The 12,604-nt window shown below is 36.5% G+C and overlaps 1 protein-coding gene across 1 annotated transcript in view; it reads left to right on the forward strand.

Moving 5' to 3' along the window:
- Positions 1–12,604, forward strand: part of LOC111147503 (peroxisomal biogenesis factor 7) — a 94,002-nt gene that overhangs the window by 61,213 nt on the left and 20,185 nt on the right. The window contains exon 9 of the mRNA XM_022503523.1: positions 8,649–8,748. Coding sequence (XP_022359231.1) covers positions 8,649–8,748 — 100 coding nt within the window. The remainder of the gene's footprint in view (positions 1–8,648; positions 8,749–12,604) is intronic.

A 12,604-nucleotide genomic window follows, 5' to 3' on the forward strand; every position in this document is an offset into this window, starting at 1 on the left:
TGTAGGCAACATATAGATGGGTTTTGTTTTTTTATCCATTCTGATACCCTTTGTCTTTTGATTGGGGCATTTAGCCCATTAACATTCAGGGTAAGTATTGAGAGATATGAATTTAGTTCCATTGTATTGCCTGTAAGGTGACTGTTACTGTATATTGTCTCTGTTCCTTTCTGATCTACTACTTTTAGGCTCTCTCTTTGCTTAGAGGACCCCTTTCAATATTTCCTATAGGGCTGGTTTGGTGTTTGCAAATTCTTTCAGTTTTTGTTTGTCCTGGAAGCTTTTTATCTCTCCTTCTATTCTCAATGATAGCCTAGCTGAATATAGTATTCTTGGCTTCCTGTTTTTCTCATTTAGTCCTCTGAATATATCATGTCAGTTCTTTCTGGCCTGCCAGGTCTCGGTGAATAAGTCTGCTGCCAATCTAATATTTTTACCATTGTATGTTACAGACTTCTTGTCCCAGGCTGCTTTCAGGATTTTCTCTTTGTCACTAAGACTTGTAAATTTTACTATTAGATGACGGGGTGTTGACTTGTTCTTACTGATTTTGAGGGGGGTTTTCTGTGCGTCCTGGATTTGATGCTTGTTTCCTTTGCCATATTAGGGAAATTCTTTACAATAATTCGCTCCAGTATACCTTTTGCTCCCCTCTCTCTTTCTTCTTCTTCTGGAATCCCAATTCTAATATTGTTTTGTCTTATTGTATCACTTATCTCTCAAATTCTACCCGTGTAGCCCAGTACTTGTTTATCTCTCTTTTGCTCAGCTTCTTTATTCTCCGTCATTTGGTCTTCTAGATCATAATTCTCTCTTCTGCCTCATTTATCCTAGCAGTAAGAGCCTCCACTTTTAATTGCAACTCATTAATAGCTTTTTTGGTTTCAGCTTGGTTAGATTTTCGTTCTTTTATTTCTCTAGGAAGGGCTTTTATTTCTCCATACAGGGTTTCTCTAATATCTTCCATAACTCTATATCTGACATATTACCAATGTCTGTATTGATTAGGTCCCTAGCCTTTGGTACTGCCTCTTGTTCATTTTTTTGTGGTGAGTTTTTTCACCCTGTCATTTTATCCAGGTAAGAATAAATGAATGAGAGAATAAAATGCTAAAAGGGTGGCAAAGACCCTAGAAAAATGTACGCTAACCAAATCAAAAGAGACCCCAAATCGGGGGGAGAAGAAAGGGAGTAAATGAAGTTTTTAAAAAGGACTTAAAAAAATTAAAAAATATATATATTTATATATAATTAGACTGATGAATAGAACAGAGCCACCCACTTGATTTGGAGTGTATTTTGGTCTCTTAGAAGAAACTACGTCCCAAAATTTTAAAGAAAGAAAAACTTATATATATACAAAAATAAGGGTAAACACAATGAAGGGATGGAATATGACTGTAAAGATGAAAATTTTTTAAAAATTCTAAAAAAGGAACTGATAAGTTGGGGAAAGAAAGAAAAAGAAAGTGAGAGAATTTGTTCAGCCTGGAGACTAGAACAAAACCCTGTGCTAGATTTAGGGTATATTTTGATCTATTAGAAGAAGTTGTGTTCCAAAATTTTTTTAGAAGAAAAAACCCTATATGTATACAAAAAATAAAGTTAGATACAATGAAGGGTAAAATATGACTATAATAATGAAGGTTTAAAAACATCTTTTTTTTTTTTAAAGAAGGGTATTGTTAAGATAAACTAGTTAAAAAATGTTAAAAGAGGAAAGAGGAAAAGTTAAAATTAGAATAAGAAAAGAATTTTAAAAATTAACTTTGTGAGATGAAAGAATCATGTGGAGAAAGCCATGAATTCCATGCTTTGCTTTCCCTTCCTATGGAATTCCTCTGTTCTTGATCAGTGAACTTTGTCTTGGTTGGATGTTCTTGCTGATCTTCTGGGGGAGGGGCTGTTGTAGTGATTCTCAAATGTCCTTGCTGAATTGGAATTGCACCACCCTTGCCAGGGGCCAGGCTCAGTAATCTGCTTGAGTTCACTCCAGGGAGCTTTTGTTCCCTGAACACTTTCTGTAGAGCTCTGGAGGATGGGAATGAAAATGGTGGCTTCCCAGTCTCCAGCCCAGAGGAGCCAAGAGCTCGGGGCCCCACTCCTCAGTGCGCCCTCGGAGAAAAGCACTCAATCACTCCCATCCGTCTCCCTGGTCTCTGGCCGGGCTCTGAGCTCACCAGGTCTGTGACTGAGTGTTTCTGTCTCTGGCACACAGCCCTTTTTGAGTCTCCAAACCCAGCAGATTCTGCCACTCTGTTCTTCTAGTGGCTGTCCCCGGATCTGCTACTTGTGGGGTCCCTGCTCAAAGAGCAGTGGCCTGATTGTGCCACAGATCACAGTTTAAGGTGATCCCGAGCTGAGAGCTCACTCCTCTGATACCTGCGAGCTCTGCGACACTTAGACACCCCCGATCCTTCTGTGACCCTGTGGGACCTGAGACTATATTTTCCTAAGAGGGCTCCACCCCCACTTAGCCTCTGGAGCGAAGTCCCTCAGTGGAGCAGACTTTTAAAAGTTTGAATTTTGTGCTCTGTTGCTCCACCTCTTGCCAGGAGCCAGCCCCTCCCAACGCGGTCTATCTTCCCCTCGCTTCACATTCTCTTCTCCATTCATACTACCTTTCAGAAAGTGGTCAATTTTCTGTTTCTAGATTTGCTGCTCTTCTTCTCTTCAATCTCCTGTTGGGTTTGTAGGTGTTCAGAATGGTTTGATAACTATCTAACTGAACTCTTATGACCTGATGTCATCTCAGTCCAGCTACACCTCCGCCATCTTTCAGGTTTGCTCTCACTCCATACCTTCTAAATTGTTTTTTCACAAGCACTCCAGGTGATTCTGATGCAAAGTTAAGTTTGAGAACTGCTGGTCAAGATCAATGATTCTCAGTTAATGTGTTAATATCTGCCACCTCTGCACCCCACCCCCTCAGGGATGTTCAACCTTAATTGTAATCATCTGGAGAATGTTTGAACCACCCGATGCCCATGATATACCCCAGGCCAATTAAATCAGAATTTGGGGGGATGGCATTCACACATCAGTTTTTTTAGTTTCTTAGTTGATTGCATTTAGCCAAGGTTGAGAACCACCACCCCCTACTGGCTTTTTCCCTTGCCTCCCCTTCTGCCTGATATCACAGTTGTTTTGGATGGGAATTTATCAAATCTGTATTTTTAAAGTGCTGCTTTAGATAGTAACTCCCAGACTCAGCTAATTGAGCATCACCATTTCCTGGGAAGGGATTTTTGGGTTCCATACAGATCTTCTCAAATGAGGAATGAGTCTCTGGTCCATCATTTGGGAACCATGTCTATAGGTGATTTAAAGCTACTTCATTTGTGAGGTTGGCCTTTGTTATTTATCTTGTCCTTAATATTCACATTTATTTTTTTATTCATTCATTCAAGAAACATTCTTTGGGTATTCATGTGTCAGACACTTTTATACATGCTAGAGATACAAGGAAAAATAGGACACTGTCCCTGAATTCAAGGAGTTTAGAGCCTTTTAGAGGAAAAAGGTCTATAAATAACTAAATGCATCATAAGTACTATGATAAAATCCAGAAACATAGGAATCATTCTTTATTTTTTCCTGTTCCGTTAATCAGTTTTGTTTCTTCTGTCCTAGTAATTCTTTTGCCTCCGTATATCTCTAATCCATTAACCTTTCTTCATCAGCACTGTCACCATCTTAAATCCAAGCTGGTATTTTCTCTTTTTGAACCCGTACTACATGGGGTCAGACTCTATGGGAACTCTACTTTGTTCACAAGTTCTCTACAGATTTAAAACTATTAAAACATTTAAAAGTTTACTAAGAAAAATTTTTTAAAGAATGTAAAGCCAAGTATATAAACCTCTTCAGTTTTGTTTTTTAAAAGGATTTTATTTATTTATTTAACAGAGAGAGAGAGAGAGAGAGAGAGAGAGTGAGCACAAGCAAGGAGAGCAGCAGGCTGCCCACTGAGTGGAGAGCCTGATGCAGGGCTTGATCTTGTGACCCTGAGATCATGACCTGAGCCAAAGGCAGAGGCTTAACTGACTGAGCCACCCAGGCACCTCTCTCCTTCAGTTTTGTTTTGTTTTGTTTTTAATTTGTTTCATTTTATTTTGTTCTTTATACTTAAAAGAAAATCCCAAATTCCTCACATGGGCAAAAAGATCTGTGTGAATGACCCTTTCTGTTCCCCGCTGACAAGAGGCCAGCTGCTCTCTACCTGACTAACTCCTCAACCTTCAGATTTCAGTTCAGTGTCAATAATTCCTTTTTTTTTTTTTTTAAAGATTTTTTTTTTTATTTATTGAAAAGAGAGGGAGCATATGTGCACATGAGCGGGAGATAGAGAGACTCTCAAGAAGACTCTATGTTGAATGCAGAGCCCAACACAGGGCTTGATATCAGGACCCTGAGTTCATGAGTTCATGAGTCATGAACCTGAGTTATGAGTACATGACTCTGAGCCAAAAGCAAGAGTCAGTTGTTCAACCGACTGAGCTACCTAAGTGCCGCAGCATGTCATTATGTATACCATCCCACATTATCTTTGGGGGTACTTGTCCAGTTGTAGTAACATTTTGGTTTCTGTGGTCTTTTAAAGAATGTCAGTTTATCCCCCCCAACTCAGATCCACAAGGATGCTGAGACCACATCTCTCTTGCTTCTGGCTCCCAGCACCACATCTGGCACATCCAAGGACTCACAAATTGTTGAATGAACAAGTAATTAAGTGGCGAGGAAACAAGTGGTTGTAATGCTTTTTTGCTCATCACTCTAGAGAACACTAGACAAAGGCAGTACAAATGGAATTATAATTGTGCAATTTGCTAAGAATTTTAAAAACACAACTAAAATTAATGTGACTAAAATTAATTAAAATTCAGCTTGACTAAAATTAACAGACATGTAAGGCATGGAAAAGGAGCCAACATTTTTTCCGCATCTTTTTTTATTGCAGTTAGGAAAGACTCACAGAGAATTATGGACCAAGTCGTAAGTTGAGAAAAGGAAAGGAAAACGAGGAATTTTGAAAAATATCATAAATCTTCTATTGAACTTACATGTTGGCTAAATTTCAAGAGTGTTTAGGGATTTCAAATTACATTTTAGTAAAGTAAAAAATAATTTCAGCTTAATTTTCGAAATTGTTTTATTTAACATAGTGCTACTTAGTTGCTTTGTTAAAGAAGTATGGAATCAGAAGACAAAAAGGAACTCAAACAAGACCTTGTACTGTCATGAATTTTGCTCTCTCCATCTCCAATTTAAATGAAAAATGTTCCTACAATTTTGCAATATTTTTAGTCAGTGGAAGCCTGTCTAGTATATTTATTTCCCATGAGAGAGCTTAAATAGTCAGTGATTTCATCAGCAAAGAGACAAAAAGGCACCAAGTCATATATGTGCTGGACCAAAACAAACATTGCACTTAACAATAATATGCCTTATTTGACCACTTAATGATATATGGAGCCTGACTTCTCCCAATGAAAGGAGCCTATTTTACTTATGTGATAAGCGCATGAGGGCCTTCAGACATATAGAATTTACGGGATCTTTGATTGCAGAAGATGGCAAGGAGAGACCTTGCATATCCCCTTACTTGCAAATGTGAGGAAATGTGGAGAAATGCCCACCTCCTCTTTACTGCTCACCCCTTCCTTGTGGAACTGGGATAGAGAAACATGGAACAGTTCTGGAAGTATCCACATCAAACTGTTAGCAGTGGTTGCCATTGGAGAATGTGAATGAAAAAAAAAATACATACATTTCTTTAGTTATTAAAAAAGACATTAGCGATGAAAAAATGAATTATAGTGTATAGATGTGTTGCTTAGCTTTGGTTTTGTTAACTTATGTAGCCTGTGCCATTTACTGTCTTTAACTCAATATTTTTGTTAAGATATTTTAGCCTACTGAAAATTATTTTTAAGTTATAAATATTAACATTAATCTTGCTGATTTTTCTGGCTCCTGATCCCCCCGAGATTTAGAAAATTGAAGTTCCAGTTCTCCCTGTTCAGCACACCCTTTCAAGGCAAAAGCCGGCTCATGGTCAATTTCCTGCTCTGAACTTTGGTCTTACTTTTGACCTGAGTGCACCTCACTGATGCTCTTACGAGGTTTTGGTGGTAGTGTTTCTTTCTGTATTATTTTCTAGGATTTTTTTTTTTTTCTTTCAGTAAGAATGTTGTTCTAGACACCTAATCAGCCATTCTGCTGGAAGTGAACCTCTCATAATTTTAGTACTATCATATGCATAATAGGCATAATTTGTATATTACATAATTTCCATCAGAGCTGTGAACTGATGTAATAGACCAGTAGCACTTTTATGATATTCGCTAGACTAACCCTCCCTTCACCAAATAGCATCCTTACAGTTGTAAGCGTGCATCTTATTTGGTGACTGTTTTGCAGATTGCAGGTAAATACCTAATGGTTTTTCCCAGGTTAAAGTTAGAATGGGTGTGACTCCGGTGTGGAGCGGTATGGCACCTTGACTGCCTGTTAAGCTATGTATTAGAGCAAATTCAGCTTTACTTTTTTTTTTTTTTTTTAAGTTTTATTTATTGGTGTAATCTCTATACCCAGCATGGGGCTCCAAACTCACGACCCAGAGATCAAGAGTCACTTGCTGTCCCCACTGAGCCAACCAGGTGCCCCCAGCTTGACTTCTTGAGTAGAATTTCAGCCCTCCTGCTTGTGTGACTTCCCTTACCATATTTTAAAGCTAAAGTTCAATGTTTTCACACATGCTTTCTTATCAGGCATCCTCATTTTCATAAGGCCCACCTGTTTTGTCCTCAGTGCCACCTTTTCCTTAATTAGCTCAAAACAACAAAATAATAACAAACACTGCATTCCAGGAACTTGTCAGGAGGATACAAATGAATCCTTTTGCTTTTATTATTCTTAAAAAGTTCTGCTGAAATTCACCAGCCAATTTTTATGGTTGGTCTGAAGACAAATGCTCATCCATTCTATTGAAGTAGAATCTAAATCCCAAATGCAGTCAGAAAGTTGAATACCTTGATTAAGTTGACCTTCCTGTAGAATGCTTCTAGTACCCTGTCCTTTGGGGTGATACCATTGACTCATGAGTAACATTTCTGTGTTTCCTTCAGAGATGTTGAGGATATTCTTTACTTTTGTTTATCAGTCTCATTGCAGGTTCAAATGTACTTTTCTATCCTTCTCCTTTATTCGTTTTTTGACCATATTAAATACATTTTTAAAACCATTTTGAATATTTTTTGGAACATAGTGGATATGTGCAAAATAATTTGATTACTGTTTCGAATAATGCAAATCAGTGAATAGCCATGTTCTAGAAATGCAATTATATGATGACTTACTTTTGCTTATATAAACATTATCAAAATCTCGAAAATTAGATTTGAGTACAATATCTGTCTCTAGAACCAAAGGAACAAATATGCAAAGACAGTGGAGGCCATTATTATGATTTCTGAGGACTGTAGCCTGTTCCCTCATTTGTTTGAACAGTAAATTTTCAAAAGTAAAATCACTCTCCTTAAATATTTTGTAGATTTCAGTATCCGATAAATGAGCTATTTATTCATTGTCTCTCTGGTACCCACACGGTGGTTTATCCATAGCAACAATCCTTTTCAAACTTAATAAGACCAACCCTGTATTTATTAGGGAAATAATACTACCAGGTTAAACAAACTGTGACTGTTGGTTCTGTGTATTTACTCTCTTTCAAAGAGATCTGCTAAACCTTCAGTGTGTTCCATGTTGCAGATCATTAGGGAGGCTGAGTTGGAGTATGACTCTATGATCCTGAATGTGCCATTTTTTTGGAGTGTTTAGAGTCAAATAAGAAAGATGATGAGCAAATAAAGCTTTAGAAATAAAGTACTATTTTGTATATTGAAAATAGGTCAAGTTCCTACCTGTATAGTAGAAATCAGAGACATATTATGATAAATAGTACCACTCCCAGTCTATAGAGGATAAATAGAATACTTAATATTGGCCCAGGAAAACACATTTCAGTTTCTTGACTCCAGAAATTACATTGATGTGGAATCTATAAGAAAGGCTGTGCCTCAAAAAAAAAAAAAAAGAAAGAAAGAAAGAAAGAAAATATTTTTCAGAATTACCAAGATTTTCTTAAGAGGACAGATTCTTTTTAAAGAATCTGAATTCCTGTTGAAATGTAAATTAATCCTAAGATCTTTTCATATCAGTTCTTGAGAAATGAAGTATTTAAAAATCACAAAATGTTAGAGTTCTTGTAATCCAATATCCTTATTTTACAGTCATGAATACTTTAAGAAATTGCTACAAAAGCATAGTATCTCTCATCTTAAATGTCCTTGTGCAATATAAAAAAATTTTTTTAACTAAAACTTGTTAAGCTTCTATCCTACAAGGTATCCTAATGGGAATAATCTTTTAATTGAGTAATAATTTCTTTTTTTTTATATGATAGAATGGAGTACATTTTTTTCTTTATTAGATATTTTTCTGTAGATCAATAGTGGGGCTCTGTATTTATGAATTGGTTGAAGCTGTCTTGATAAAGACCCTGCTATGGTAAATATCTGTTTTTTCTTAGATATGTTTTTGGGTAGTTTAGCACTTAAATGATTTCTTTCTGTTTATATTTACAGATTCTGGAACTTTTCAAAGCCTGACCCTCTTCTTGAAACAGTGGAACATCATACAGAGTTTACTTGTGGTTTAGATTTAAGTCTTCAGAGTCCTACTCAGGTAATGGGTGCTGAGGTTTTTCTTACCACATAGTTTTGCAACTAGCTCCGTGTCTGGAGTGTGCTGCTGTCAGTAGCACACTTTTGCCTTTAGGGCAGAACAAAGTACATTTACTTAATTAACTTGATCTCTTTTGTTACATAAACTTGAGCATTTGAGCAGACCTCTCCCAGTAGAAAGGGTAACAAGAGGAGAATGGAATGGGGATGGCTTGTCCTCAGAGGTTGGTGAGAGTCAGGAGTGTGGTTCTAGATACAGCTGTCTCACTGAGCTGTTGAGATGATGGGTAGGTCATTTTTCTCTCAGGACTATCACCATCCTCTCCACACCCCATGTCAATAGAAGGCTTCCAGGGGCGCCTGGGTGGCTGGCTCAGTGGGTTAATGCCTCTGCCTTTGGCTCAAGTCATGATCTGAGGGTCCTGGGATAGAGCCCTGCATTGGGCTCTCTGCTCAGCAGGGAGCCTGCCTCCTCCTCTCTCTCTGCCTGCCTCTCTGCCTACTTGTGATCTCTGCCTGTCAAATAAATGTCCTTGTGCAATCTTAAAAATCTTTAAAAATCTTAAAAAAAAAAAAAAAGAAAAAGAAAAAGAGAGAGAGAGGCTTCCAATGGGGAACCAGGTAGAGTAGAATGGCTAATGTTTTAGTTACATTTAAGGGGCACCTGGGTGGCTCAGTCAGTTAAGCATGGACTTGATTTTGCCTCAGGTCATGATCTCAAGGTCATGGGATCAAGCCCAAGTGTGAGGCTCTGCACCGTGGGAGTCTGCATCTCTACCTCTGCTCCTCCCCACATTCATGCTCGTAATTGTTCTTTCTCTAAAAATAAATAAATCTTTAAAAAATTAATAAACTTCATATTTTCTCCTTTTTGTTTTCTTGAGGACTTGACAGTCAATATTTTGGACTTTAAATATTCTTCAGGGTTTTTTTTTAATGCTGTTTCAGTTTTGGAAATTATAAACTCAGGTCAGAAACCCCACAGTATGTTGAGTGATTAGACACTTTATAACACAGACTATGTGAAAATACCAACATAATCATGAAACAAAATAATGTGTGGAAATTCTAGAGTATGACTGAGAAATTGTGTTTTTATGATGAATTTTAGAACTTGGACCAAAAGCAAATCCCATTTCTCATTACTGTCTATAATCTTAAATTTAAATGGATAGTTCTTTTTTTTTTTTTTAATTTTAGGAACTTAAGACAATTCTCATTATAAAATATTCTAAAAAAATAAATACATAAAATAATCTTCCTAGACATTAGAATATTTTCATTAACATTAGAATAAGTATTTCTAAATGATTTGATGGCATCTGAGAAGAAACTGAAATAGTGATGGGTGAAATAGCATTATTTTTAAGGTAAGTACAATGTGCTTCAATGAACTAGTTCCTTTTCTGAGAAATACATTTATTGTAGATGATTTTTAATAAAATAATTGTACTTGTTTGCTGTCCTAGTTAAAAAAAGTTGCAGTGTACCTACTGAAATGTGGCACTACCAAACAAAGGACCCTAAGTAAATATTTTCCTTCTCATATAGTTCTGTTAATCTGTACTTTATGCATCCCAGACTGTGGCCTTCTCAATGTACATGGTCATAGCTGTTCCTCATCCAGAGTGCCAAGTGTTTTCTAAATCGTCTACGCATAGACCACCTTATTAAAAGGAACTTTGTTTTCAGAGGATTTATTAATCATATTTATTAATCATTTTGTATTGGTCATATATTTATAACCTGGTGACTGCCACCTATCTCTTCAGTTTAATAACCAAATTCCATTTGTACTAAGGAAACTGTTGCTATTGAGAGCAAATAGGGATGGAGAAGCAGGGGTCTTTGAGCTCTAGAGAAGCATCAGATTCAGTGACATAATATACAGTTCAACTGTATTAGTAATCACCACCGAGTTAACTCATAGTGGGACAGAGTCTTGGGATTAGGAAACATGGTAAAAATAAGACCACTCCCTCTCATTCATTTACTCTTTTCACAGATATTTTCATGTGTTGGACTTGTACTAGGTACTGGGGATTCAGTGAGGAGTGAAAGTAAATGTGGGCCCTGTCTTCATAAAGCATTTAGTCTACCATTGTTATCAATTAATCTCACAAATAATGCGAATAGACAGCTGTGACAAGCCTACGAAGGAGAAGTACGTTGCTCCTCAAAGGTTCATAATTAGGATTTGACCTGTATACAACATCCGTAAGACAGTGAGGCTTATCTGAGACCTGACTAGTAAGTGACTAGTCAGTGACTAGTAAGTGTCACGAACAGACAGAAGAATATCATAAATAGGCAAAAGGAATAGTATATCACAGACCCTGGGATGGGAGAGAGCATGGCTAGTACTTGAGAGTGAAAAAAATGGTTTCTTCTTTATTTATGGTTTATTATTCAACATTAGAATTTAAGAAAATATATTTACTTGTCATATTTTTAAAAATTGAGCATTGAGATAATCAACTAAATTTTATGTTTCTCCCCATTCTTCAGAGTTAGTCCACTTTGCTTCATGTAACTTTTGCTATGTATTGTACGTCATACAAATGAAATATTAAAGAGTTTTTTTAGTTAATGCATCTTTTTTTATTAATGTATTTTTAATCCTTGGAAAGTATTATTATGGAGTTATCTATTTTCCTGTTTCTCTTAATGCTCTTTGACATTCATTGATCTCTCTTTTATTTGGTCACATTTATTGAGTATCTACCGCAGCTGTATAGGACAGGTAATTATAGTGTAGTGTGATTAATGCTAAAACAGAAGGAAGCAAAGGATGCTGTAGGAAATATATGTTCATTCATATTTGTCAGCTGCCTGCTGAAGGCTAGGCATTGTTCTAGGCACTAAGAATAAACCAGCGAGCAAAGCTGACTTGGTTCCTGCTGTCATGGAGCTTACATATATGGGAGAAATCAAATAATAAACCAAAATTTGATTTCATATAGTAATAAAAGCTATTCAGAATTGGGGCAATTTGATTGAGAATGATGGGGTACTTTTGCTTAAATGGTCTGGGGAAGACTCTAAGAAAAGTGAAATGGGAGCTGATAGTTGAATAATGAAGCCAGTCATCCAAAAATCTAAGGAAAGAGTGTTTTTCACAGAGGAAACAACAGTCATGTCCTTGAAATGGTAAAGGGTTTTTTATGATTAAGGGATAGAAAGAAGGTCAGTGTGGCTGGAGCCTACTGAATGAGTGGGAAAGTGATCGGAACTAGAAAGGGGCCAAATTGTGGAGGGACATGTAGACCATACTGTGTTTAATTTTCTTTGTAATTGTCAGTGGAGATTGAAAAGCAGAAGAATGATTGAAATTGATTTGTGGATTTTCTTTCTTGAGGTATAATTGACATTTCAGGTATATAACATAATGATTTGACATTTGTATGTATTGTAAAATAATCACCACAATAAATCTAGTTAACATCTCTCATCACAGAAAATTATAAAAAAATGTTTTTCTTGTGATGAGGACTTTTAAGATCTTTCATAGAAACTTTAAAATATATAATACAGTATTATTAACTATAGTCACCGTGCTGTACCATCTTAATTCCTAGGACTTAATTATTTTGTAACTGGAAGTTAGTGCCTTTTGACCCCTTTCATCTGTTTCTCCCACTCCTTACCCCTTGCCTCTGGATAACCACCAATCTGTTCTCTATATCTATGAGCTTGGTTGCTTTGTTTTTTTGTTTTGGGATCTTTTAAGATTCCATATGTAAGTGAAATCATATGGTATTTCTTTCTCTGATTTCTCAACATAATGACTTGAAGGTCCATCCATATTATCACAAATGGCAAGATTTCATCCTTTTTTATAGCTTAATTTCATATAT

The sequence above is a fragment of the Enhydra lutris genome, unplaced genomic scaffold (genome assembly GCF_002288905.1).
Source record: "Enhydra lutris kenyoni isolate GAN:26980312 unplaced genomic scaffold, ASM228890v2 scaffoldscaffold17, whole genome shotgun sequence".
Taxonomy (NCBI): Eukaryota; Metazoa; Chordata; class Mammalia; order Carnivora; family Mustelidae; genus Enhydra; species Enhydra lutris.